At 41.4% G+C, this 27,930-nt stretch overlaps 3 protein-coding genes across 6 annotated transcripts; 2 read left to right on the top strand and 1 right to left on the bottom strand.

Annotated features, from left to right (window-relative positions):
* Nucleotides 1–779: 779 nt before the first annotated feature.
* LOC117954603 lies at nucleotides 780–5,834 on the top strand. The gene is made up of 5 exons (XM_034888540.1): nucleotides 780–1,040; nucleotides 1,920–2,920; nucleotides 4,051–4,206; nucleotides 4,463–4,561; nucleotides 5,232–5,834. Exons 1-5 carry the CDS (start codon nucleotides 866–868, stop codon nucleotides 5,529–5,531), a joined length of 1,731 nt encoding a protein of 576 aa, XP_034744431.1. The 5' UTR covers nucleotides 780–865; the 3' UTR covers nucleotides 5,532–5,834.
* A 1,415-nt stretch (nucleotides 5,835–7,249) lies between these two features.
* blvra (biliverdin reductase A) lies at nucleotides 7,250–18,617 on the bottom strand. Of its 3 annotated transcripts, none has more exons than XM_034888599.1 (8): nucleotides 18,500–18,617; nucleotides 15,138–15,261; nucleotides 12,049–12,168; nucleotides 11,331–11,428; nucleotides 10,399–10,506; nucleotides 9,200–9,368; nucleotides 8,541–8,819; nucleotides 7,250–8,120 (listed from the first exon to the last, which is right to left on the bottom strand). In XM_034888599.1, the coding sequence occupies exons 2-7, from the start codon at nucleotides 15,254–15,256 to the stop codon at nucleotides 8,564–8,566; spliced, it is 870 nt and encodes a 289-aa protein (XP_034744490.1). In that variant the 5' UTR covers nucleotides 15,257–15,261; nucleotides 18,500–18,617; the 3' UTR covers nucleotides 7,250–8,120; nucleotides 8,541–8,563. The 3 variants fall into 3 exon arrangements, with proteins under 3 accessions (XP_034744490.1, XP_034744492.1, XP_034744489.1); XM_034888601.1 differs by having other exon boundaries at nucleotides 7,250–8,116; nucleotides 8,545–8,819; XM_034888598.1 differs by having other exon boundaries at nucleotides 7,251–8,121; nucleotides 8,556–8,819.
* Nucleotides 18,618–21,194: 2,577 nt separating this feature from the next.
* On the top strand, nucleotides 21,195–26,697 carry LOC117954654 (cytochrome c oxidase assembly factor 1 homolog). 2 transcript variants are annotated; one of them, XM_034888615.1, is made up of 5 exons: nucleotides 21,195–21,333; nucleotides 23,440–23,547; nucleotides 24,434–24,585; nucleotides 25,002–25,078; nucleotides 26,314–26,697. In XM_034888615.1, the coding sequence occupies exons 1-5, from the start codon at nucleotides 21,234–21,236 to the stop codon at nucleotides 26,447–26,449; spliced, it is 573 nt and encodes a 190-aa protein (XP_034744506.1). In that variant the 5' UTR covers nucleotides 21,195–21,233; the 3' UTR covers nucleotides 26,450–26,697. The 2 variants fall into 2 exon arrangements, with proteins under 2 accessions (XP_034744506.1, XP_034744507.1); XM_034888616.1 differs by having other exon boundaries at nucleotides 21,259–21,338.
* The last annotated feature ends 1,233 nt before the right edge of the window (nucleotides 26,698–27,930 follow it).

Below are 27,930 nucleotides of genomic sequence, written 5' to 3'. Positions count from 1 at the left end.
GAAGTGTTTACGTGGTGGCCAATCCAAAAATATAAAGGAGTTGTTACATTAAAATTTGATTACATGTGGAATGGGAATCCTTTTTGACTGAGGGAAAGTCAAAAGCATTTAAAAAAATAAAAAATAAAACATTTGCAAGACAAATACAGGGCCGAGGGCAGTAAAAAGAATATTCCAGCACCACATTAATAAGCCTCAAATCATGTTTAATATTATTGTAACACGTTAAATTAACATGCACTCGTTTGAAACCAGCCAAAGTCCGCATTTTTACGCCGGGGGCAATTTATTTTGCTGCACAAAATCGCAGATTTCCATGCAAAATAATGCGGGGCTTGCATGATTTTTGTTGCTTAAAGTCACAAATATCTTAACAGTAAGTTGAAAAATGTTGTGTTTACTTTTCAACTAGGCAGCCATTTCCCCTGTTGCAATTTCATCCCATAAATATCCCAGATATTCTATTGAATTTATAAAGAAAATGTGCCGCATAATCAAGGATTTTTGCAACAAATCTTGCGCATGCGCAGAACGGATCGTGTAGGCAGGACGGATCGTGTACCGACAGGTGTAGTTAACGAGCCTCGTTACTCGATGCCAGGGGAACTCGCTGATCAAATTCAAATTGTTCTCTCGCGAGAACTCTCCCAAAATGCTTTTTTCGCTGTTTCTCAAGTTTGTAACCTTTAATTTAGAAGATTTTGTCATTTGTTTTGACGGTGTAATGTACACTCCACTGTAATGTACACTCCAGTCCAGTAGGTGGCGGCAGCACCTTAAACGTTGAGTTGTAGCTTGGTAACAAAACTAAAAAAGAAGAAGATCTTTACCACGTTTTTCATGCATGCTACTTTTCCTCTAGAAAATGTCTAACGTTACTCTTCAGTCGCTGAAAACGTTTATCAACCAGCGGCTCGCTGTGGCAGTGGAGGAGATATCCGCGCTGCTGGAAACGACCATCTCCAACTATGAAGAAGAGATTACCCGCCAACGCAAGCTGGCGGAGGAGGAGAGGTCCGAGTTCCTCATCAGCGGAGCAGGTTGGAACAAGTTTTCCACGTTATGTTGACTCTACGTGTTATTTTAGTCACCTGTCCGGTCTATGTCATTTTCAAAGTACTACATATGGGTAGCTAGGTGGCTGAAGAGACCGAGCAGCGGTTATTCTGCCGGTAATTTCGCTTCCCGCGGCTGCGTCAATACAAAACACATCACGGTCGGAAGTTAAGGATTTAAGGCTTTCAAAGTAAAAGCGGGAAATAAATTTGGATGGGAACTTAAATCACATATTGTGGACATGGAAATCCCACTCAGTAAGCTGAGGGCAATGCAATAACTAAAAATCAAACGGCAAGAATACTGGGACAGAAATGATACAAGACATCAGAGCCCATCCGATAAGGATTTTTTAAATTATACAAATATTTGGTTATTTAAATATCTGAAAGAATAAGAAAGAATATAATTCTTTTATATATATAAAAATTATACGCGTTTCTTGGTTTAAAAATAGAACATATATATATATATATATATATATATATATATATATATATGTGCGTGTGTGTTCTAACCAAGATACGCGTTACAAATCAAACAGATTTCCCTAACATTAGGTATAACATAATAATATAATTATTTTTTACAACCTCTACAAAATCAGTGTTGCCAACAGGGATGCTGTAGATCGCCCTCTGGTGGACAACACTATGCAACGCCGACACTCGAAACATGATTAGCTGTCCATTTTTATTTTTAAATACTTATTTATCAGAGTCCGGGAAATATAGGGAAAAGCCTCAAAAATTATCTTTAAAAAAATGTAAGGAAGAAGCTAAGATAAGCTTTACAGTAAAAAGAAATGTACATGGAAAGCAACTTTTAACCATATCAATGTTCCTGGTTTTTTTCACTTGCAGATATGCAACATGCAGTGAGATTTCGAGTCATAATCGATCATGATATCAGGAAGATAACATTCCAAAATGGCATCCCCTCGTCTGTGGAGGACTTAAGTAAAGGGTTGAAACAGGCTTTTTCCATCACCAAAGACATCGGACTTCAGTACAAGGATGCAGACTTTGATGACTTCTTCACACTAACCACTACAACAGACCTGAAAGATAAAGACACACTCAAAGTTGTGCACGTGCCACCAGGGATAGTACTCACCACAGTCCCTCAGGACCGCTACCCCGACACGTCCGACGCCTCGTCTGCAGATGTTCCGCTCTCTGTGGACTCTCAGGACGCTGTGATCCCCAGTCCCCCTGCCACTGAGAGGCAGAGCCTGTGGCCCGCCATCTTTCCCATCCCATCCTTCTCCTACAACACCGAGATGGCTTTGAGGCAAGGCAATGAAAAGTTTCTAAAAGATGGAACCCTGCTGACGTCGCCGTGTGTCAAATCGGACATCCTGGAGCGCCTGGCGGAGACCATGTTTTCCTACACGGCTTATCCCAACGATCCACAGAGGGCTGCAGTTGCACAGTCACTAATAGAGAAGCATCCGTGCTTGAGAGAGCCCGGCTCTCATAACGGATGTTACGGGTGGCAGCAAAGTCTAAAATACAAATGTGGAAACTATCGGAACAAACTTAAAGCACACGGAAAGCCCGAACTGCTAATAAATACTCTAAAACACAAGCAGGACGGCGACAGGAAACCTGCCAAAAATATCAAGAAACCAAGGAAATCTGAGGTAAACTACCTCCCCCCACATCCAGTCGGTGAAACAGATGACAGCTTGGAGAATATAAGACTTGAGCTTATTGCGGCAAACAAGACAAAGAGCAATGGTCAGAGGATAAATGACATGATGTCCCGAACATACAGCTGTAGAAGATGGGAAGTGGTCGGCCAGTCCATACAGGTGGCAGAATTCAAAGAGAGATGGCCCGCCCTCTTTGATCCGATTCAGGTAAAGAAACTGATTGGATGATCCACATGACACACCAGGAAATGCAGATCTTGTAGTGCTGATCTCAGCTGGAGAGGTCTATGAGGGCTTGGGAAGGAATGATTAAATGGGAAACGGTGCACGTCTACTTTGTCCAATGCTGAGTCCAAACATTATCTTGAGTAACGCACTACTGTTACATATCTAAATGATAGTTAAGTATAACTTTTCAAACCCAAACAGCACTGGAGGAAGGTCTGGCAATGCAAGACTAGAGAATGTGTGACCCTGCAAGATCCCCAGTCTTTACACATGACCGTCTTTCAGTCTTTCTATCAGTCTGTCCAAGATTTCACATCCTTTTTTGAGATTGAGATGGCGGGAAACACAGTTTATTTGTCAAATTTGCGGAAAAGTTGCAGTGATTGGTCAAAATGCGAGTCGCACCAAAGTCGCGATGATTGGTTTGACTGTTTAACGTCAGATGTGAGAGGAATGTCTTTAGGTGTGTGTGTGTGTGTGTGTGTGTGTGTGTGTGTGTGTGTGTGTGTGTGTGTGTGTGTGTGTGTGTGTGTGTGTGTGTGTGTGTGTGTGTGTGTGTGTGTGTGTGTGTGTGTGTGTGTGTGTGAGAGAGTGAGACGTCACCTGCTCACCTGTGTGTAAGTGCTAATCAGAGATTGCAAAGGGAATCACAGGTGAGGGGGAATCTGGAGGCCACACAGTTTTTGCATGTGCTCTTAACTAAAGTTTATACAATAAAGAATTAACCGTGCGATGATGGCAGACATCATTATTTGCACCAGCAGAGTTGGGAAGGGCTTCAGATTCCCTCCATCGGCACTATGTGTGGACAGATTGCCACTACAGTAGTTATAACCTGTCCAACAGCAAGATGGCCAGTAAAAAGTTAGGTTGGGCCAGTAAATACAATCAGCCAGTTACTTTATCGGGCAAGTGCTCGAAACAGTTAAAGCATTAATTAAATGTAAAGAACCTTGGCTGTGGTGACGGGAACACGGTAACAACATTCAGAGTCGGAGGACGTCAAAGTCCTTCAGCACCTCCGAAGCGTCTCTCAGCTGAGATCTGGGCTTTTTATACACCTTCTGTGTGTCTCCTGTAGAAGTAGTTGACAAAATCCTGTTTTTCAGATTAACGAAGAGTTCCGAAGGTGCAACACCGTTCCCCTGGAGTCTACGTTTTTCTCACAGCTAGACAGGTTCACGCCAAAGCTCCTGGAGTTATTCAACTCAAAGGGAGGAGCTGTTGGACAGCGCATGAAGAGTGTGTTTGTTGAACTGACACAGGTGAGGTCCACAAAGTCAAAAGGTAACGTCAGATAATAAACTCATCCGGAGCAATAGTGTGAGCCCAGATTTAGTTATTTTTTTGTTTATTTTTAAAGATGTTCTTCGTCAAGTTGACTGGTGCATGGTGCATGTCATTGTCAGCTCATAGCTGTCACATGAAGAGCTTGGAACAAGCTTTCATTGAAGACGTGACGTAGACAACAGAGGTGTAGATTGGGTTTTGATTTAATGTTGATCCATTGATTAACTCCAGGACCCATGTGCCTCAGTGGTGAAGAAGAGGGACGTGACTCTGAGATGCCTCGTCGAGTACCTGGGGGACAGCGTGCAGGATCTTGTCTCGGACTACTATGTAAGTCGTTTTTAGAGCCCTGTCTTGCTTGTTCTCTACATGTAATTAGTCTCAAATTGCCAGACCTTCCTCCACAGCGCTGCATAAGAAGGTCTGGCTAGTCCACATGGCATTCAGGAATGGGGAAAAACATGCCCTGGTTTATTGGCATTTCTTAAAGCCAGCCACAATTAGGATTGGGCATCGAGAACCGGTTTCAACATGGAATCGTGTAAAAAAACAAAAAACTTTATTGGAATCGTTTGGAATCTCATAATCAGTTTCAAAGTTAACATGTGCAAGTTTTTGATTTACGTTGCGGCCACCGTACTCCCTGGCGCTTGTTGTGTTGCATCCATGGAGCACAGCAAGCGGCGCTCTAAAGCGTGGCTTTATTTTATGTTGAAAAAGCCCGGGAAACCTGTAAATCACCACTGACTCAAAATGTCCTCCCATCTGTGAAATAAGACATCTCGGGACACTGTACAGATAGAGTAGGTCTAGACCACACTCCATAATTTACAAGGACCTAACAGTTCTAGTAGTCCCCTCCAGAGCAAGCAACCGTGGCGAGGAAAAACTTCCTTTTAGGCAGAAACCCGGGACAGACCCAGGCTCTTTACATCAAATATGTTTGGTTTATCTTCAATCAAAGCATGTGAACAACCGTATATGTTTGCGTGTTTTCTAGAGGACAGCAGAGGACAAAGTGCATCAGGAACTTAGATCCCAGAGTATGAGGATCTACGTTTGTCACAAGCCGGATGCAGTGGGCATCGTCATCGATGGAACGCCGGTGCTGACGGGCGTGGGGAACCTGTCTACAGCCTGCTGCCTTCTCCTCGGCCTCACCTACGCCCTAAACCTGGACTATCCTCCCAAACTCGCGAGAACTTTTGAAGTATTTCAAAGACTTTTTGTGGGACTTGATATGCTCCAGCCGAAACCAACATCCAAGTACATCAGCCTGAAAAACAAGCTCCTCGCCTAAACAATCGCTCTGAGCTTCTGAATCGACTCATCCAAGGCTCTGTTTTGTTAATCGTGGTATACGTGGGCGCTGTTAAGGTGTCCGGTTATCTGATGACAAGGATTGTATTGGATGTTGTAAGACCCGTGTTCACGTTAAGGGGTTCAAACATTGAGCTGTACTTCGGAGCTTGAAGGAAGTTAGGACCAACCGCTTGCTAAAGACACATTTGGCTCATATGTACAGCAGTTCCAGGGACACAGCTATAAGATGGCGGTCGCATCCTGCCTTTGTCAGGTAGGTCAGCTCACTCAAATTACAAAACGTTGTCAGTTCTGGCTGAGAATGCATGTTGTGCAAGCAAGCTGTATTCATTCTTTTTTTTTTTTACACATGGAGACAAGTTTTACTGTAGATTCAAGTTATATTTAGCAATTTTTATGATAATCTTTGGAAGGGGGGGGTTATACTAAAACATATATTGTTTGTTTTTTAAAATATTGCTGCTTTTATACATTTTGTAAACAGACATTTTAGTTAATGGGTTGGCTGGAGAGAATGTTCACCACTGGAAATATGTAACATAATTTTCAGACAATGTTATTTTTCCCCTCCCAGACCGAGCGCATGGAGGATTGTTCCGTTTAGTTTACAATCCGTCCTCACACTAAACTATAGAAATTAATGAAAATGTCTTGGGGTCAGCAGGTTGTGGAATTGCAATATATTTCATTGACTTTGATAGAAATCAAAGCATTGACATGATTTGGACATCAAATAAATTCGCATTGAATGAATTGGCTATATCAGTGGTCTTCCATGTTTTGCCCAAGTACTGTATGTGTGCACAGGCAAGGAATTAGTTATTCTTTTATTTGTATTTTAGCATTGCTGTGTACTCGCACAAAAGTAGACATAACAGTTGATAACAAGGACAAACAAAGGTTGTGTACACACGAGTATGTGGAAAATAAGTGTTCTAGTGTCAGTCTGTGCATCCTGTCCACAAAGTCACCACCAGGTAACACAAATAGCTGACTTGTGGTCTGTAACACCGACTTGGCAGAGTATCCATAGCGAATCAAATCACGATGACTCCACACAGGACATTTCTAAAACTTTACCTGTATGTAAGCTTTATTTAGGTCATGCATAAACAAACAGCAATGAGCAGCCATAATTGATGTAAAACTGGTATTTGATTCACCCAGATATGTTTAAGTGTAACATTTGCAACTCCTATACTGTATGTCTCCAGTGTGGATCCTTGAAGTTCTTAATAAGAGCAGGTTAATATTCAACGCTTCATATGAAACCGTCAACATTGCTATCTACTGGAACAAAATATTGTACATGAGACACAAAGCCACCTGACACGGTGTGGTACAAATAGCTCCCAATTGGTGTCTGTCCACTGATTTTAACCTTTACCTTTACCAAAACAAATGCCTTTTGTTTAAAAATAGGATATATGAATTAGTACTCCGATCCTCCCTTTTTCTGTGATTTTGGTGTTATTGTGTCTCTGGTGCTTCTGCACGCATACAAACTAGGAAAAAATATACATGGTGTTTTGAGTGAGATACAGGTTTCTGAATGTATCCCGCCTTCAGTCTCCGGGTGAGCGGTTCAAAATCGGCCGAAACATTTGGCGTGTGTGCTAACCACGTCAGCCATGGAGAATGAGGTGGCTAATGGTGCTTGCTTCTAGCTACTGCACATGAAAAGAGGATCTGCTGCTATGTGCAGTACAACAAAAATGTTTTTTTTAAATTTTTTTTATGAACCATGTAAACCTATTCTGGTACAACCTCAAAATACAATTATGAACCTGAAAATGAGCAGAATATGGGCAGTACTTAATACCACCGTAAAAAAAAACCCCAACTAAAAGTCCTTCTATAAAAATCTTACTGTACGAAAGTATCACCAGGAAGATGTACTACTTAACTTACTGTATGTAAAGTATTGAAAGTAAAAGTACTCCTCACATTTTGCAAAGCTAAACAATCCAAACTCTTCTGTCAATGAACAAGGGGTTTAATAGTCTTATGTCAGGTTTACTTGTAGGCGTGTATATTGTTGGATAGTTTCATTTATAACTAAACTGCATTATATATGTCTAGTGTGCAAATATATTGAGTTGTAAAGTAACTGCTTGCTAGTGGAGTAGAAGTAGAAATGGCATTAAAGGAAACCTCAGTTATAAGTACAGTACTTGAGTAAATCTAATTAGTAACATTCCACCACTGGTGCTCGCGATATCCTTCTTTCAGGCACCGTATGTTAGGGGGCGGGGGTGGCTACGGAGGCAGAGCTGCTGCCAATCAGAAGGTCGCTGCTTTGGTTCCTGAAGTGTCTTTAGCCGAGATACTGAAGCCCAAAATACTACCAAATGTGAATTTGTCACTAATACTAGAAAAGTGCTATATAAATGCAGTCCATTTACCAAATGAAACTCTAAATATGGGTTGCTCATAGCAGAATGTGTTCAACGACTCAACCTTCAAACAGTAATAGTCTCAGTTTTGAGGACATCTAATACTTCTAAATGATACTTGCATTACGATACAAAAACTTAAGGGCATGGTGATGAAATATAAAGATTTAAAGGGGAACTATGCAGTTTTTTTAACTTAATTTACCAGCTTTGGAGTCATTTGAATGGTTATGTGACTTTTTTTCCAACTTGCATGGCGGTCGTCTCGCTCCCACCCTAGCGACTTAACGTCACGGAGTATCGCGTGATATCAGGTCTTGCGATGTAATAAATTGCTTCAAAGCAGTGCACACATACGCCCATTCAGGGTTTTTCACAGTTTTTGACACTATCATTACTGATCCAGCAAAAAAAAAAAAAAAAGAAACCTAGAAAAGCATTGTCAGAGGAACAGAGAAAGAGGAAGTGGCAGATTGACAGAGCGAGGAGTCAGAAAAAAGTCAACATAGGAGCTGCCAAAGATCTATTCTGAAGCTGTAGGGGGAGCGCTATACAGAAACCTGCGAACCAAAAAAACTGCTTAGTTCCCTTTTAAGTACTTGAGAGTCCCCATTTAACTTTGGCAAAGTTGTTGTATCCTCTCTGCCAGTTGCAAGCAGTGTAGGATCCTGGTTTTCTCCCTCTGGAGCTCCTCCGGACTCACTTGGCCTGCCAGCTTGGCAGAGAATTGGATCAGGTCCTGCATGAAGAGGCCCACAGCCGCCCTGGGAGCCGGAGGGATCTGGGTCAGAGTACAGGAGTCAAAGTGAAAGTTGATGTTCTTGGCCCGGGGGAGGTCCGGCCCCCGTTCCTCGATCCACGTCAGAGGTCTAGCAGGACACAGATAAAATGATTAGGCTTGAATTATAATAAATCTGTAGTTTACTGTCTGCACATTGGTCATTACCTGTCATGCCAACCAAGGAAGGCCAGAGACCGGAACGGACCATACCCTTTAAACTAGGGATGTTAATAATTAACCATTAACACCAGTAAAGTGGCTCTCTGCTGGACGGCACACACCGATGAGGACGGGCGAGTTAAATCAGCCGTCACACACACACACACACAGAGAGAGAGCGTGCTTGGAGCCTCCGCAGGACCTTAAATCCAGTTTGAGACATAGTTGAATTGTCTTTCAATGGGATTTTTGGACTATTTATTCCATATCCACGGTCGACATAGTGCAAACAGATGCACCCTCTCTTACCTGTTTTCAGAAGTTAGCAGCTTTGCGGTCAACTTGCTGTAGTTGGTACCAGAGTCTTCCTCCATGGTTGCTGCGGTTACTGACAGCTCACCGAACAACTCGACCAACCAGGTGAGGCGAGCGATGCCGCTGAAAGCTTGGAAACCAAATCCAGGCTTCAAGACTCCACCTTGAACCAATAACAACGCACAACACACACGTTATTACTGCATTGCCTGAGTTCCAACCCTTAATCGTGGTTCTTTTTGCAGTATATTAGGACAAATGTTCCGTCAGATCAACGTTAGGAGCTTATCACACTGTATAAAAATTGGATGGACTGGAAAAGAACACCAAAAACTACACTGCAAAGAACAAAAAAACAAAACGTTATTGTTCCGGCAGCTAAGGCGCCAACAAAATACTTTTCTTGGAAAAATGCAGTCTCTTTTTCAATAAATAAAAACTGTTTTAAGCTTAGATTTTAGTTGACATTTGTGTATTTATTGGCATTTATTAATGAAGGATTTTACACCTGTAAAGGTTTATCCAATTTATTAAATTAATTTAAAGTAGTAAACTTGAATTTAACAATGAAATAAAAGATACATTTTTTGTGAAATCATGACCCATTTTGCAAATGTATTTCATGAATTTGTATTTCATGTGGAAACATTTTTCTTTCAAACCATTTTTTTTGTGGGATTTGTTGATATTTTTATGTTCTTAAAGCAACACTAGAGAACTTTTGCTGACATAAAATCTTGTTTTCCAAATAGTTTCAGGGTTCATCAACAGGGTGAACGGCAATTCTGCCTCCTCTCTGCGGCTGTCTACCGCCTTTAACCGCCTTTAACCGCACTATGCAAGTTTGCCAGATCGGGTAGCAGATCTGGAGTTCCTTTGAGACATAATGGGACAATTCCAGTTTTAACTGGTAGGGGGACCAAATCAGTTAAACTTCCCTAGTGTTGCTTTAAAAAAATACAGGACATGAAAATATCAACAAATTCTGTAATTTTATGGAATTATTATATATTGAACTAGTTCCATGAAAAGATAACTATTTCAGTGTTGTTTATTATTCAGTGGTTTTGTTTTACAGTGCTCCTAATCTAAACCAAGAAAATACTTTCAATGCAAATTGGACATCGGAGATGAAAGTTTGGGTTAGAACTTCCAGAAGTGTCAAAGAACAACAAAGCGGCTCTCTCTCTTACCTGTAAAATGAAGAGTACCTTCCTGCAGGACTTTCCCCTCTACCTCTTTTTTCAGTTTCTTGAAGTCTTCTGTCAGCAGCTCGATGTGTTCCTCATGGAGAATCACTCCTGACACACAAACACAAATGTTTACTGTCATAGTGGAATGAGATTTGTATAAATAAATAGATATACATAGTTGGGCCTGTGCGTTGTTGAAAAAAATGTAATGAACCCAAAAGGTGCTACACAACGATCTGAGGATTAGACATTTATGAAGGAGTATTAAATCTTCACCCCATGCTTTTTCCCTCCGTGATGCTTCCTATTTCATCTCTCACAGACTGAATGTTAAGGTTGCCTGTATATGTTTGTTTAGCGTGTCAATAACTTCTCTTAATCATCACAGTGTTTTCAAATCATCTGTAAACCTAGCCATTCATCAAATCAAATCCTCCACAGTAAGCCCGTAGCTTACTTCAGCTTCATACTTAACATCAAATACTGCGATGATTTATATGCTGTAGCTACTAAAACCATCAATCCACCATTCTCTTAGCGTGTAAAACCATACCCTTTACTTATGAATATATGACCGGTTATAATAACCACACGGCATATATGTCTTTGTACGACACTACGTGTCTGTTTATGGAGTTTAAAAGGTAACATAGTGTAAAGATGTGCAGTTTGGAATATTGCGTTTGTATCTTATGACCTCATAAGGGGCAAGATTCCAGATCAGCCTATCTGAGCTTTCAATTTCTCAAAAGGCAGAGCATGATACCCAGGGCTGGTTTACACCTATCACTTAACACTTATTAATGTTAAGAAAAGAACTCAAAGTGAAATTTTCATGCTATGGGACCTTTAAAGTCACAGTATCAAAGACTTTTAAACAACACCAAGCCCTACTCAACCTGCACGTGCTCATTGTTATAACGTAGTATTACCTTTCTCCTGGGCAAAATCCCAAAGCTCCGCAGCAGCCTTGTAGCTCAGAGTCATGGGATACTCCACACAGACATGTTTCCCTGCCTGCAGAAAAGATCTGATGAGACAGGAGGGAGTTTTCTTTATCAAAATTAGGTTAAGTTGTGCATTATTTTTCTCAATAGATTTGTAAAAAAAAATAAAAGTTTAATGAACAAATCTGTAAAGGTATTCAGTGTCTGGTGTAATAATCCAGTGGGAGAAGACTTGTGCTGTTGACTTGTAGTAAACAGTCAGCCAATCAGATGGTGCTTTCTGCTTCAGCCAATACATCGCCAATATGCTTACGTATATTGGCTGAAAGGTAAGGAGCCATCTAAATGGGCTACGGATAATTTCTGGGTGAAAATATAGCCAGGGCAGGGAAGGCTCAAACAACCCAAACACAAATGCAGTAAAGTTGATCCATGCTGGTACAACAGTTTGTATATATGTATGGGTTGATGATTATGATTATGGTAAACTGAATATATATATGAAATATTTTGGAACTTAGTGTAACAAAGCCCCTCAGTGACTGATGTGTGTCATGAGAGATGCTAATCCTGGACCGCTTGCCCCAACACCTTTCTAAGATACTCTTGTTATTTGTCTTTTATTTTGTAATAGTTCATTGATTCATTCCCTGTACAGACCTATGTGACACCGATCAAGACTGTTGGAGGTCTTCCACGTTACCTGACGTAGTCTTCATGAGACGCATTCTCAGTGCAGATGAACGCAGCGTGAATGTCTTCTCTGCTCATAGCTTCTTCCTCTGAGATCTGACTCACGCCCTGCTGAGTGTCCAGGGTCCTCCTGTTGACCAAAAACATCTTTCAGGATAATAGTGATGAGAATTCTGCTTTCATCAAAGACAATGAGCCTCATGAATGAAGCAATAAACAAAACATATTTCCTCATTTTCCACAATTTGTTCTTATTTTGGGAGAGTAGCCGTTGATTTCTGGGATTGACAAATGTTTTCTTATTTTTGCTCTTCTCTTCAATCATATTTGTAGAATAATGTTCTTACTATTTGCAGATAAATATATAATAAGAATGTAAAATGTTTTCATGACAGACCACGTGGGTTAATGGAGTGTGCTTACTGAGCTGTGTGCTGTCATAGAGACAGGGGTTACAAGTTCTCTGGACAAGGGACATCTGCATTCCCCAAACAAAGGAAACTCGGACACTCAGAGGGTTTAGCTTAACAAAGAGTAGTTAAAGGTCATGAGTCTCGAGCAAAGTACATTGAGTAATAATAAGTGAAACAAAATGTACAGCTTTGCGTGAAAGCAATGAGGACGACACATAACACAGTGGCCCCCACCCTGGCGTGTGTTGTGTGAAGATAACGATAAATATACCACATCAACTCTGTCCATTCACAGGACTGGTTTGTGACGAACAAAAAGGCCTCCAAGAAATTTGAGAAGTTCCTCAAAAGCCACCCCAAAGAGTTCGTCCCTGATGTGGACAAGCAGCTTGTCGATCACTACCAGCACCACCATCATCAGCTCCATCGTATGTACAACCATAATCAGAGGCTGATGCGCTGGGCATTACTAGTCCAAGAGTTTAATCTAGACATAAGACACAAGAAAGGGGTTGACAATGTTGTTGCTGATGCTTTGTCTCGTGCATGACTTTTGTTGTTTCCCTCGTGTGTTTGGCACCCATGGCTTGTTTTCTTTGTACTGTTTGAGTGACTGAAGTAGTGTGGGTCAACATCCGGGTGATGTTTGTTCTTATGGGAGGGGGTGTTACGTTCTCTAACGCTGCTCTGGCCTCTGCTTGGGAGAGAGCCATGCTGTTTTTCTGTGTTTCAAGTTTGCCACCTCTGAGGGCCTGATTGTCCACAGGTGTTACCAATCCGGCCATCAGCTGGCCTGCATAAAAGCTCCTGAGTTGAAGACACCGCCCCTTTTTCCTCTTCTTTCCAACTTCCTGTTGTGCTAAGAGTAGCTGGTGTAGTCAGTACTCTCTGTTGGTGCATATGATCTGTAATGTTGTTGACTCTATGTCTGAAGCTGGTAAGGGTTCCCTGCCATTTGTTTTAACCCCTTTTTCTCCTGTTTTGTGGTTAGTCAGGGAGTTTAGCATTGTGTATTTTGGTTTTCTCTATCTGTAGCTCAGTTGCCATTTTGTTCCCAGGTAGTATGGGTTTTTGTTTGTTGTTTTGGCCTAAGATAGTTAGGCAAGATAAGTCCCTGTGCTGGACAAGAAGAGGAAGCCCAATAAAGGTGTAAAACATGAGGGGATGAATAGATTGGGGCTCACGAGGCTCAAGATACTGGAGATATGTGGACCGGCTCAGACTTTTTGTCTGGTGCTAGGGAAACTTAGTCTCTGATTAAATAAATGTATTTGACTTTATTTTGTCGTTTTATTTGGCTCTTGCTTAGGATCAATATAATACCAATTTAACAAACTGGGATATATAAGTATTTTGGAGTCAGATACAGCGTCCAAAAAGGGGGGACACAGAGGAGGAAATCCCCAACACCATCTGGAGCAGAGTTCTTCAACAGGGGGTCCCGGACCCCTAGGGGGTCCTCCGAGTTACTGCGGAGGGGCCGCCAAATTATTGGTAATTTTTTGAAAGTTTCCAAGAAAATTTAAATATCTTAATGAGTCCAACATTTTATTTGCAACATTATTAGCAAATATAAATCAACTTTCCAATTTGTAAAAACAAATCCACAGATACAGTTCATCCTAAGGATTCACCCTGCCACATATATGTTTAATATTAATTTTATACAATATATGTTGTAGGGGGTCCCTGCTTTATCTCTCTTTCAGTTAAGGGGTCCTTGGCTTGTAAAACGTTGAAGACCCCTGATCTAGAGCAACGTGGGGTCCCCCAGGGGTCCTTGAGAGGGTTCCAGGGGTTCCCCAGCACAAAGAGGACAAGAGCAGAAAGTACTCTTTTCCACCATCAAAAAAGCATCAGAGACCCAGCTTTTGACAGCGTTTTTCTCCTCATAGTATGGAGCCCTTCCTTCTGTTTTGCCAGTTCAAAGCTTCAGGAACCAACCAGTGAAGAGTAAAGACAGTCTAACTTGTTCTTTATAACTTGCCTGTCAAAATAAAGGTAAGCTAAAAATCGATACAAAAGGCATGCATTGTCAGGCTCTAGATCTGTGGTGTCTCTGTGAATTATAATTTACAATATTCCAGATTCAGAGGATTACATATCAATTTGCCTGACAAAATAATCCCCTTGTCTAACTTCAATGTCTTTTAAAATCATAATAGTGCTAACATGTGTTAATCACTGCAGTGTAAACATAACGGTACAGAGTTGTACGAAGTGGGCCCTCAGGCTAAAGCGAGCTAATTGTCTTCATTCATTGTACGATGATTGTGAATTGTGCAGTTCTGTTGAGGATCAAAAACTGATTTGAGTGAGAATATGCTCACTTACCTTCTCTCTTTTTAAATAACCTGTAATCATTCTTTTATGTGGATAAAAGACCCTGAAAATTCTTCTCAAACCTCCAACTCTTGCTCTAGAAATGGGATTTGTCTTCAGCTGTGCTCCAAAGCTTTTTTTGTATTTACTTTATCTTTTCAATCACCTCTGGTCTCATTCATACTTGCTTGTTTCACTTGAGTTATGCTACACTCATAACTACTCCATGCCTTCACACGACAGGCACAGAAAAAAACCTTGCCGTGCCGCTCTTCCTCATGTGCTGCTTCAGGCCATGTCACTTGTCACCTATGCCTAGGAGAATTATTGCTTGTGTTTATCTGTGCATGCATGTGTGTGTTACCTGGAGATGAATCCTTTGACATTAAGTTTCTCTGCAGCACTGCCAGGTAGAGGAGCTAACATGTCTCTAATCCTCACCCAACCAGCTGTTCCAATGCCTACAACCACCGCTCCAAACATGCTGACTGAGAAAGAAAGAAAGAAAGAAAGACAGAAGGAGAGAAAGGAGATTAAATACAAGTTAAGTGATTGGAGTTACACTGGGTTTCCAGGATGTCAAAAATATAAATCATAAATAGCCAAGTTCATACCATTCAAAATTCACACCACAAGCTGTGGGTCCACAATCAAAAAAGAAGAAAAAAAGCTCTAGAAGAGGCTGCTTGGGAGCGCGGGAGTCCAAAACTAGGAGTCTGCTGTCTGTTGTTCTAAGTTGCAAGTCCCAGGAGTCACCACTTTGTTTAACATGGGGGGACTCTTTTAAACTTTGACTCTCTACACCGTTTAGGGAAATATTGATCATTATATGATCATTATAATATTGAAGTTGGTGAAACCAGCAGGGACAGTTAATTCTCTCTAAACATGTGTGAACATGTGTGAATGCCCCAAACAATTGTACCCGTCACAAGTCAAAGAGACAGTATGAGTACTCATCCCTCTGAACACAGAACTAGTACAATACTAGTGGCAGTAGCTCAGTCCATAGGGAGTTGGGTTGGGAACCGGAGGGTCACTGGTTCAAATCCCCGTATGGACCCAAAAAGTTGGGAGCGTGGATTGGTGGCTGGAGAGATGCCAGTTCACCTCCTGGGCACTGCCAGGTGCTCTTGAGCAAGGCACCGTACCCCCCCGACTGCTCAGGGCGTTGGTTCAGCTGGCAGCCCACTCACTCTGACATCTCTCCATGTATAGTGCATGTATAGGTCCTGAGCATGTGTGTGTATCTCAGGCCTGTGTGTGAGTACTAACAAAAAGTGTGTACACAGAGTGTAGTGCAGTAATTTCCCCATTGGGGACTAATAAACAAATTATCTTATTATCTTATCTTATACTACCCCTTAAAGTTTAAGGCTTTTGGTAATTGTAGGTTTAAGGCTTAAACCTACAATTACAAAAAGCCTAATTCAAACACAGAACATGAGGAGTCCCCATTTTGTCAAGAACTAGCTCTTAGTTCAGCAATATAAGGGAGACCACACACTGTTAAGGAGGAAATTAAAGATTACTTTAACATAGGATACTCCATGTATTCAGTAGTATCAGTAGTGTGTCTAAAACACACAGAACCCAAAACCAAACCGAAAAAACCCATCATAAAATTCATTTTAAAAAGTATTACTAACAATACAATTTACTAACAAATACCTTTTTATCAACTTTCTTTTTTTTTTTTAAACCTGGGTAGTTACAGGGAAGTAAGGCCAGAATAGGTCAAAACTAGTTCAGATCATTGTTCCTCTTTATGTGGACTTTTTTCCGACCAAAAATGTGACTTTTGTTTCGCCTTCTTTGGAACCCTTCTTTCCTTCCTTCTACTTTTTACTTTTTCAACTTATTATTTTTTCAAAGTTGTGTCCCTGTTTTGGGAGTTTTTGTTACTATTTTCTACTGATTCCTGCCATCTTCTTCCGCGGTTTTGTCTTTCTCGCAGTTTGCGTTTTATTTTTCATTAGCATTTAAATGTTTTTTTCAGTTACAAGGGTGCCGACAGCGCTGTACTGTTCCTCTTTATGTAGACCTTTTTCTACCCAAAACGCTGGTCAGGGGGTACTCAGCTTAGAGAACAAATTCATAAGGGGTACATTATTGAAAAAAGTTTGAGGACCACTATCCAGCACGTACTCCCATTGAGAAACACTACTCTAGCTCTCTCTGTTCAGAGACATTTTGCTGAGCAGCCAGATAAGTTAAGCCCAGCTACAACTATCCCTATTGCACAATAATAACCAGGCTATATAGAAAGATTGATATACTTTATTAATCCCAGACTGGGAAATGTCTTTGCTACAGCAGCAATAAGTAAGGCGCACTGCAGAAATAATGAATAATATAAAAACACCTACTCAAAAAATATATAGCATAAGGAGGAATGAAAAGAATGTACAACGTAAGTAGAAGTAAAAAAAAAGGTACTGCCTGCATACAAAATATTGATAAGTATGTATGTATGCATGTATGAGTAGATGTAGTACTTTGATGTGTGGGTGAGGTATGGGAATGTAAAAAAGAACGTTCGGGTAACGTTCTCTAACGGTTGCAACGTTAGGGTAACGTTAAGGGAACGTTCTCTAAAGGTTGCAACGTTAGGATAACGTTAAGGGAACTAGGGGAACGTTATCTGAAGGCTGCAACGTAAAGATAACGTTAGGGGAAATAGGGGAACGTCAGCTAAAGGTTGCAACGTTAGGATAACGTTAAGGGAACGCTCTCTGAAGGTTGCTACGTTAAGATAACGTTAGGGGAAATAGGGGAACGTTAGCAAAAGGTTGCAACGTTAGGATAACGTTAGGAGGACGTTCTCTACATGTTTCAAAGTTGGGATAACGTTAGGGGAACGTTCTCTAAAGGTTGCAACGTTAAGATAACGTTAGGAGAACGTTCTCTACAGTTTTCAAAGTTGGGATAACGTTAGGGGAACGTTCTCTAAAGGTTGCAACGTTCCCAGAACGTTAGGGGGACGTTCTCTAAAGGTTGCAACGTTCCCAGAACGTTAAGGGGACGTTCTCTAAAGGTTGCAACGTTCCCAGAACGTTAGGGGAACATTCCGATCAACTAAAACACAACCAAACCTAACCTTCAGGGAACGTTCCCGCAACCAAAGACGAACGTTCCCAGAACGTTCTGAGAACCAAACATTGTTAGCTGGGTAGTTTTATCTCATACTCAGCGGTTAATATGCATTTTTTTTACTTGAGTTCCACAATGTGAAAGTTGTCCTAAAGCTGGAGAAAAAAATGCCCCATGAAAGAGTAAAAAAAATCAAAAAGGGTGAGAAAACGCTTTCAACTAGAAAGTCAGCGCTGCGCCTGTTTAAGAGAATTCTACGATAGTAGTTTGTGGGATCAAAATGTGGTTCTCGTTGTAAGAGGTCGTCTAACGCCCCTATCCACAGCAGAGTCCGCGCATGACCTACTGCCAATATGAATGGGGACAGTGTTGTAACAGTGACTGTTTTACGGTCTAGCCCCTATATTATCAATAATTCATATTCAAGGTCTATGGTTGTAACCATAGACTACATGTTATTACAAATGTATATTAACAGTCTATGGTTGTGACTTGAGTTATTTGCCGCGTAACGTTTTAACGTTATTCAGCAAAATGTCTGTAGCTTTTCGATGCCATTTATTCATCGATATTCAGCAGGAGACAGAGCAGAGTCACTGGCAGGAGAGAAAGGATAGTTTTGTGTACCCTCACCTGTTTTTCCGTTGCTCTTCTGCGACCAGCGTAGAAATCTCGCTGCTTACTGTTCCTGAGTAGAAGTCCCCTGGATAGAGATGATATAAGTGAGCGCGTGTCTTCTTCTTTGAGGTTCTGCAGTAGTTGGTATCCATGATGTCGCATTACTGCCGCCTTCTGGTTCTACCCGTCTTACTCGCTCTTAAAAAACTGAATTATTTCCTTCCTAGACCGTATTTTTCACTTCTCTATTGGGAACACAGCAGTGGTGAATTATTTTCTTTTTTGTAGTTTAATGGAACATGTAAAACTACAAAGGCTACATACATACATACATACATACATACATACATACATACATACACACATATACACATACATACACACATACATGCATGCATACACACATAGTCTACATACGATGGAGGATTGTCGTCAATTACCCTGGTGGAGGTCCCTGAGGAATACAAACAACTCCACAGCGGCAAAGCCCCAGGGATTGAGGAGATCCATCCAGAAAGGCTCTGGGTGTGGAGGGGCTGTCTTGGGTGACACGCCTCTTCAACATTGCATGGAAGTCTGGGACGGTGCCTAAGGAGTGGTAGACCAGGGTGGTGGTTCCCCTCTTCTAAAAGGGGGACAGAGGTGTGTGCCAATTACAGGGGTATCAAACTTCTCAGGCTCCCTGGTGAAGTCTACTCCAAGGTGCTGGAAAGGAGGGTTCGGCCGATAGTCGAACCTCGGATTGAAGAGGAACAATGCGGATTCAGTCCTGGTCGTGGAACAACGGATCAGATCTTCACTCTCGCAGGGACCCTGGAGGGAGCCTGGGAGTATGCCCAACCAGTCTACATGTGTTTTGTGGATCTGGAGAAGGCATATGACAGGAGATACTGAGGGGGGTGTTGCGGAGTATGTGAGGGGGTCCCTTCTCCAATCTCTAAAGAACCAAAGCGAGAGCAGGTTGCAGTTCGGTGGGCTCGTGATCTCATCGCTGCTTTTTGCAGATGATGTGGTCCTGATGTCGTCATCGGTCTGTGACCTTCAGCACTCACTGGATCGGTTCGCAGCCGAGTGTGAAGCGGCTGGGATGAGGATCAGCACCTCTAAATCTGAGGCCATGGTTCTCAGCAGGAAACCGATGGAGTGTCTACTCCATGTGGGGAAAGAGTCCTCACCCCAAGTGAAGGAGTTCAAACACCTTGGATTCTATTTCGTGAGTGAGGGGACAATGGAGCGGGAGACTGGTCAAAGAATCAGTGCGGCGGATGCGGTGTTGCATTCAGTTTGTGCCAGAAGACGAAACTCTCGGTCTACCGGTCAATTTTCAGTCCGACCCTAAACTGTGGTCATGAAGGTTGGGTCGTGACTGAAAGAACGAGATCCAGGGTACAAGCGGACAAAATGGGTTTCCTCAAGAGGGTTGCTGGCGTCTCCCTTAGAGATAGGTTGTGAAGAGTAAAGCTGCTGCTCCTTCGCGTCGAAAGGAGCCAATTGAGGTGGTTTGGGCATCTGGTAAGGAGGCCCCCTGTGCGCTAGGAGGAGGCCTCGAGAAAGACCCAGGACTAGGTGGAGGGACGATATCTCCAACCAGTCGGAGCTGGTTAATGTGGCTTGGGAAAGGGAAGTTAAGGGTCCCCTGTTGGAGCTGCTCCCCCCGCCAACCTGATACCAGATAAGCAAACAAAAATGGATGGATGGTTATCAGAAATAATCTAAGAAATAATTTGTTTAAAAAAATAAAATGTTTTGAATAAAACTTGAGTAAAATGACATGACTTTAAGTTGAATAAAACTTGACTAACAAAAAAAGATGTGTGAATGACTAAATATGACTAAAACTAACAAGGACAGGAATGAGAGGGACATGGACGGGATGAGGAGGACGGGAGGGGTGAGCTAGTCTTGTTTTGTTTGAAAAAGCTTTGGAAGTCATTGCTTAGAGCACCTTTAAGTTTAGAAAAAAAAATGGTCCCAGCTATAGTGCGTTGTTTCTGTCTCCGCCATGAGGAATTCTAAGTAATGACAAGAACACTGTAGGCACATCCACATGATACAAGCCTTCCGTGGTCGTGTACGTGCCCCCCACCCCTCCTCCATGCAGTTGCTAGTAGCCAAGGAGGACACGGAGGAATTAAAAAAAAAGATGGACTCTTCAAAAGAGGATATTTGCCTATCTTCAGCTGAGTTTCTGCACACATAATTCATCAGGTGACACCAATTTCTAACAATAGCCATATTGAGAAATCCAGAGAGAGTTGCGTGGAGCTGATAGTCTTAACTAGCTATGTAGCAACTCATTTAGCAATAGCTTGAATGTAACGGATGTTCAATAAGTTCAATAAAAAGTCATGCACTAAATCTTTAAGAAAAATTAGTAGTGTGATGTTGATTCAACTTTTAGTGAGAACAGCTGGTTATTTTTTATAAAACCATCATGTGGTAGCTCTTAGCCAAAGGCATGGTCTAAAACTTTTTACTTATGGATTTTTCCAAACTCAATAGGAGAAATGAATGAATGGGAAATTTACTTCCGGAACCCGAGGTCTCTCGGAGGAGGGGCGGGACTGAATGAGGAGAGTTAAAGAAAGCTGGTATCGCGAAGCTGGGTCACTCACATTGGTAACCGGGGTAAATCACCATGGTAACCTATGCTGCACGGCTAGCCTGTCCCAACTATTGCCTGAGTTTAAAGGGTTCTAATCAAGACGCCGCTTGCCTGCCAACCATGGCGGGACATGCCTGACTATTTATGCAGCGCACCCACATCCAATTGGCGATAATCTTTGTGACGTATACGGATGTAAACAGAGCAGAGTCGTCCTACAGTCAGCCACCGCTGTGCGTGCAAGGCAAGGTGAGAAGGTTTTAAAATGTTGTTTCACGTGTGCTCAAAATGTAGGCACAGTATTGATGGCGTTAAAGTAGTTTGAAATGCACGGATGCATGCACTGGTTTGTAACGTTATCTGTAACGTTAAATCGCTAATTGTGACTCCAATGTAAGCCACCACTAACGTCATTTGTACTTATTTTTCAATATAAACATTTTTATATTGTGTGCAGGTCAGTCTCAATATGAATAAAGGCACACGGGGTGTGTGTGTGTGTGTGTGTGTGTGTGTGTGTGTGTGTGTGTGTGTGTGTGTGTGTGTGTGTGTGTGTGTGTGTGTGTGTGTGTGTGTGTGTGTGTCTGTCTGTCTGTCTGTCTGTCTGTCTGTCTGTCTGTCTGTCTGTCTGTCTGTCTGTCTGTCTGTCTGTCTGTCTGTACAATATAACACAACAATAAATTTACATTACAGGAGAACAATTAATTAAAAATAATTTCCTAACCGTAATTAAATCTATTAAATTGATGCAGAAAAGGCACAAATTGTTGCATCAGAATTCACCACAGTGCCGGAAATTGTTGTTTTGGATTGCACGAACCTTTATGTTGGAAGACCCCCAGACCCCCTGGTTATAATGTGTCCCCACAAATCTATAAACCAAACCTACACCCTTGCCATGACAGGTGGCTGTATGAATAATCATACAATGAAACCAAATGGCTGCACAATGGCTCAGGTAGGCCATGTCCTGTTAATAGGGGGACTTTAGGCAAACAAGACTTTTGTTTCACAGTATTTACTTACAAATAATTTAGATCACTTTGTAAAGAACAGTTTTCCACTGTGGCAGATAATGGTCTCTTGACCAGTGCCAAAAAAATTCACATTACATTTACTTTGATTCAGTGTTGTAAAAAACACAAAAAAACAACATGCAATCTTCTATGTGCAGTTAATACTTTTTCTCTAAGCTGTATCTGGCTTTTCTGTTTTGGTTTGTTGAACAGTATAATTGGAGATACAGTGAGTATATATACCATAGACTAGGCTCACCTAGAATAAGAAAGTATGTGGTATGACATTCTCCACTTATTGTTTGACGTGACTACTACTCTACGTGCCAAGGCGAGACCTTCAACCACAGAGGGTCAGCATAGGAAAGATTTTCAGCTACTGCTGAGTTTCCTTTTTCAATGCCCCAAAGTCAATATGTATGAAGGAACTACAATTCACTTAGCCTGGATGCCAGCTAAACTTAGCCCCGCCCACAAAATCTGAGGTCGGGAAGTTCCGTCTGGACTTGACCCGTGCTCGAACCAGAGCTGTTCGGACCAATCAAATTGTCAGGGACTCTTCTTTCTGTGAAGATCACCCAGAAACCGTTCTACACCTTTTTTGGTATTGTTCACACACCAGGAGATTTTGGCAAAACCTCAGCAGATTTGTCTTGACCATATTTATAAAGACTTTGCCTTATTATAGGAGAACGTTGTATTTTGTTTTTATAAAACTCAAAGGAAAGAATTTAAATTTCACATTCACAAATGTAAGTTCAGTTCTAAAAAACCTAATTTTAAACTTTTTTTTCCCATGAAGTTGTACATTAAATAAATTTGATTTCAGTCTCCCATAACAAGAAGGCAGTTAAAACTGTCAGCATATGGTCCTCCTTATCTTTCTAATGTTTCGTATTCTCATATTCATCATTCTGTCATAGACGCTATTGACAGCGCATTCATTTTAAAAGAGGAACAGAAAACCGCGATCAAGGCATTTGTCAATCAGAAAGATATTTCTTGCCGTCCTTCCCACGGGATTCTACAGAAGTTCAGTTTGCGTCACATGCTCTGTAGATCTGATTGGTTGTAGGTCTCCAGTTGAGTACAGAGGCGTTTTCTTTCTTGGTTCGGTTGAAATGCCCCATAATCACAGCCCACTGGAGCAGTATCGGACTCATATTTGGACTAAAATTAGAGTATGGCAACATCGGGCTACAATTCACTCTTAACTGATGAAGAATTAATTGTCAGTTATTTACGATATGAGAACCATTTAATTGCAAAAACAGTCAGGAATGTGTTCCCAGTGTGCATTATTCCCAGTGAACTGACTCTGTGTGGCCTTATAGGGAAGAAAGCAAAGATGAGGGTGTCCACCAGTCATCTCCAGCAGCTCACCATCTTCACAACCGTGCTGACCGGGGGTGGGATCGGCACCATGTACTATCTGCAGCAGAGTGAGTCCAACTGGGGTGTGAATGACAGCCTGCTGTGCCTCTGGTGTTTTGAGTTTGTATGGGAGAAAAGGGGTTAAAGGCATGCACAGACCATAGAAAGGCAATTCACCACAGGGTTGGACTGCGGTGGGAGTGTCACTTAAATGGCCCATTTGGATGACTATTGTATGTTTTATTTATTCCCCAAATCTGGAACAAGTATACTTTATATTTATATATTATAAAATATTATATATTTCACAATAATCTTTTTTGTTGAGAAAGAAAGAAAAAATAGATGGATAGATTTATAGATATATAGACAGTCTTTATCGTCCACTGGGGAAATCTGTGTTCCCAGTCTGCACAGGGCCTCACACGCATACAGTAAACATGGACACCTTCACCCCAAACACCATGTAATGCACAGTTCCCTCCAGTCCGTTCTACTGGCATTTTCTTTTTAAACCCTTGTAGTGTTTTAAAACTTTCTTGTGGCAGCAATAGAGGCAGTTGTGTTTCCTGTTTACTATAAGAGACTCTCACACCGCGTGACAACGGACTGACAGTCTGATTGCTGGTTACGTGAGTGGCCCCTGCAGAACAACGTTAGGTTGCGTATCTCCAAATGAGGTGTGTGTGTGTGAGTGTGTGTGCGTGCGTGCAAGTGTGCGTGCACGTGCGCAGCCTGCAACATCTCTCAGAGTTGCTACATGTCAACCGGCTGTTCAACGTCATCTTTTTAAGTCCTTAACTGACAGGTGCACTGCTTTCATCTATTAATATTTGAATGAGAAGTTCAGCTGCTCGCGGTCATTACATTTCAACAGTTTTTAAGCACTTTTCTCTTTTTTATTTTATAACCCTCTTCCTCTTTTTTGTACCTCTCTGTCTACACACCAATCAGAGAAGTTTGCCGGGTCTGACTACCACAGACTGGCTCTGCAGGAACTGGAGGCCTGTCCAGTAGCCATGGAAAGCCTGGGCGCCCCGCCTTTAAAAGTCCACAACATCCACCTGAGTGACAGAAACAACCGCATAGATCAGCACACTGCACAGGTACTGTGTTTCAGTCAAAATGTGTCGCCTGCCTGCTTTAACAAAAGGGTCTCCGCACCCGTTCTCAGTCAGCTGGGCGTCACTGTGCAGATGTTTGTTTTAGCTATCTTGTTTTTGTAATTGTCCTAAACTTCCAAGTTGGATCATTACTGCAGTGGGAACACAAGTCACGATGTTTGGACTCAGTAACTTCTCCTATTGTTTTTAATTTAGTTTCCAGGCCTCCACTAATATCCTCTCGGAATATGTGTTGACATTACTGGTGGTGTGTGGCAGTGTGTCTTCCATATGTTGTCCTCTGTGTGTTGGCATCTTTCGTCATTGTGCATGGGGGAGCATCGGTGGTGTGATGAGCTCTGATATCTCTCAACACTTTACTAAATACTAGATTAATTAAAATTTGCATTTTGTTGCAGATAAAGATCCCTGTGACTGGATCAAAAACTGGAGGTTATCTGTACACGTCTTCAATCAGAGACCCTGACACCAACAGGTGAGCATATTCAGGTAACTCATTCTGTCACCTCCTATTTACAGTGGTGTTCGGAAGTTTGGGCACCCCAGGGAAAAATGTGTTTTAATGTGCATAAGGAAGCCAAGAAAAGATGTGAAATTTTTCAAAAGGCATAAAATGACAGATTAGAAATGTGTATAATATGTCACTAAAAATTGGATTTAATTTTTATCATTTACACTTTAAAAATAAGTGAAAACACAACAATGGCGTCGTATTACTACAGAGTTAATACCTTGTACCCCGCCCCCCTTTGGAAAGCTGAGACCTCACAGTGTCATGGATTGTTCTCAATCAGCGTCTGGAAAGACCAGGTGCTGTCAATCTTAAGGTTTTAGATGCCCAGACTCATCAGACCTCGCCCCAACAATCAGCACCATGGCTTCTTCTAAGTAGTTGTCTAGAAAATTGAAACTGAAAATAGTTGACGCTCACAAAGCAGGAGAAGGCTATAAGAAGAGAGCAGAGGGCTTTGAGATAGCCGTCATCAGGAAAGACACCTCAAACAAGAATTGAAAGACTCTTGGCTGGCTACAAGAAGTGTTTCCAAGCTGTGATACTTGCCAAAGGTTACAAGGTATTATCTGCACATTATGCACATTAATATACATTTTTACCTGGGGTGCCCAAACTTTCGAACCCCATTGTAAGTTTCTTTAAAGTTTTTTTTTAATTATTGTCTTTTTTTTTTTTTTTTAAGCTTCCAGTGACTTTTTGAAATAACATGATACAGATTAAGACTCCAGGCATACAGCATGAGACAAACCTGTGGTCTCAGTGATTTTGTTTACCGCAACTTCCTGCATCCTTTGCAGATGTAGAGAAACAACCACATAGGAAGCATTTGTAGCATTCTTTTTAGGCTTAAACTCCGACCAGCTGCTCGAGAATTTCAAACCGCTGTCATGGTGGCTTGGACGGAGTACAATGTAATATTTTAAGAAAATAGTTCACTGAAACGTGTTTCTGAAGATATTTTAAGCAATACAGTTGCTGAATCTGTCTTCATTTCAGATCAACAAACGTCAGTTTAAAAAGATTTTTGTCCACTCCTACTGGATAGTCATGTCGCGTTCAACGGATTCAATTGCATAAAGATGGCCGATGCCCATCTTTATGCAAATGAATCATACTCAAACCACTCATATTGTCAATATAGCATTGCAAGTGCTTTGTATGCACCATTCCTGAGCGGTGTTTGCCGTTCTCTGCAGGTGGAGTCTGAAACAAGCCGTTCTGAAGCTCAAGGAAGGGCAGATCATCGACCTGCTGAATCCTCCTCCGCCTGCAGCAGCCCAAGCCCAGGCAACGGAGCACACACAGGAGGAAGACATGGACCACTGGCACTGACCAACTCCATGCACTTAGGAGAGCAATAGTGGAAGTTATCCTGCTAGCACTGGTGTTGAGTCTAATTAACTAAAACAATATGGAGGTCTATATTTACTAAATCCTCCACTCCAGTGTCATTTTGAAGAGACAGCATTTCCTCGTGACACTCAGCTCTGTTAGTGTCACTGGGTTTCTAACAAACTGCTCTGGATGGTTGTTTGTTCTCCAGGTTTGATTTAATACAGCAGGCCTGCTGTTTCACTGAATGTTGTATTGCACTGACTAGACTTTTTTTTTTTTTTATTATAAATTATTACTTTGAAAGTATGATGTGCCTCGGGTCCAGACATGCACAACTAGATTAATAATAATAATAATAATAATAATAATAATAATAATAATAATAATAATAATGAATTACCCTGTATCCATGCATCAATACACACATCAATATATAACCTGCCCTGCTACAGCATGACACAGACCTGTGGTTTCACTGACTTTATTTACCGCAACTTCCTGCTTCCTTGCAGATGTAGATACACAACCACATAGAAAGCCTTTATGGTACTCCACCTTTTAAGCAATAGAGGTTTGGTTAGGTGAACTTTTTGTTTAACTTATAATCAGGGTCTTAAAGGTCCCATTACATGTTGCTTTTTGTATGCTTTTATATAGTTTATATACTTTAATCGATTTGATTCTAACAAATGTCCCTCATAAATTTTTATCTATGGGTGTCTTTTGTAACGATCTGAGTGATCATTGTGTTGTGCTACATTGAGAGGCAGTAAAATACCCAAATGTAAATCAAAAATTATTAGAAAGAGGAATTTGAAAATGTTTAATGAACAGGCCTATCATCATGATTTATTTTTGATTAATTGGGGACAGCTAGGCCTGTTGTCTGATGTGGAACTTGCCTGGACACTTTTTAAGGAGAATTTTGAGAAAATTGTAAATAAGCATGCTCCTTGGACAAAGCATAGAGTGAAGGGACGGGAAAACCCTTGGTTTTCACCAGAGTTGTCAGACATTATTCATCAGCGAAATGTGGCATGGGCTAAAGCTAGAAATGGTGATTCTGCCATGTACTGGTCCATTTTCAGACAACTAAGAAACAAATGTACCTCTCTTATTAAAAAGGCTAAATCAAAATATTATTTATCAGTTACTAGTGAAAATCTCAATAATCCACAGAAATTTTGGAAAATCATCAAGACTCTTACTGTTAATAAAAATTATGAAGCCCTCCCAAAATTTGTTTTGAAAAACTCTCTACCGGTCTACGACAGAGCTGATGTCTTAAACTGCTTTAATGAGCATTTTGTGTCAGTTGGTTCTGTGTCTGAGTCGACAGGAGTAGTCGCTGTCCCCCCATGCACAGACTCCCCAGTGTTTTCTGGAGAGCCTTTTAATTTTGTTTCTTTTACGGTGCAACAGGTACATGGAGCTCTTAAAGCGTTAGACCACAGAAAACCACCTGGACCAGATTTAAT

Source organism: Etheostoma cragini, chromosome 12 (genome assembly GCF_013103735.1).
Source record: "Etheostoma cragini isolate CJK2018 chromosome 12, CSU_Ecrag_1.0, whole genome shotgun sequence".
Classification (NCBI taxonomy): Eukaryota; Metazoa; Chordata; class Actinopteri; order Perciformes; family Percidae; genus Etheostoma; species Etheostoma cragini.
This window is presented reverse-complemented; position numbering and strand designations above follow the sequence as displayed.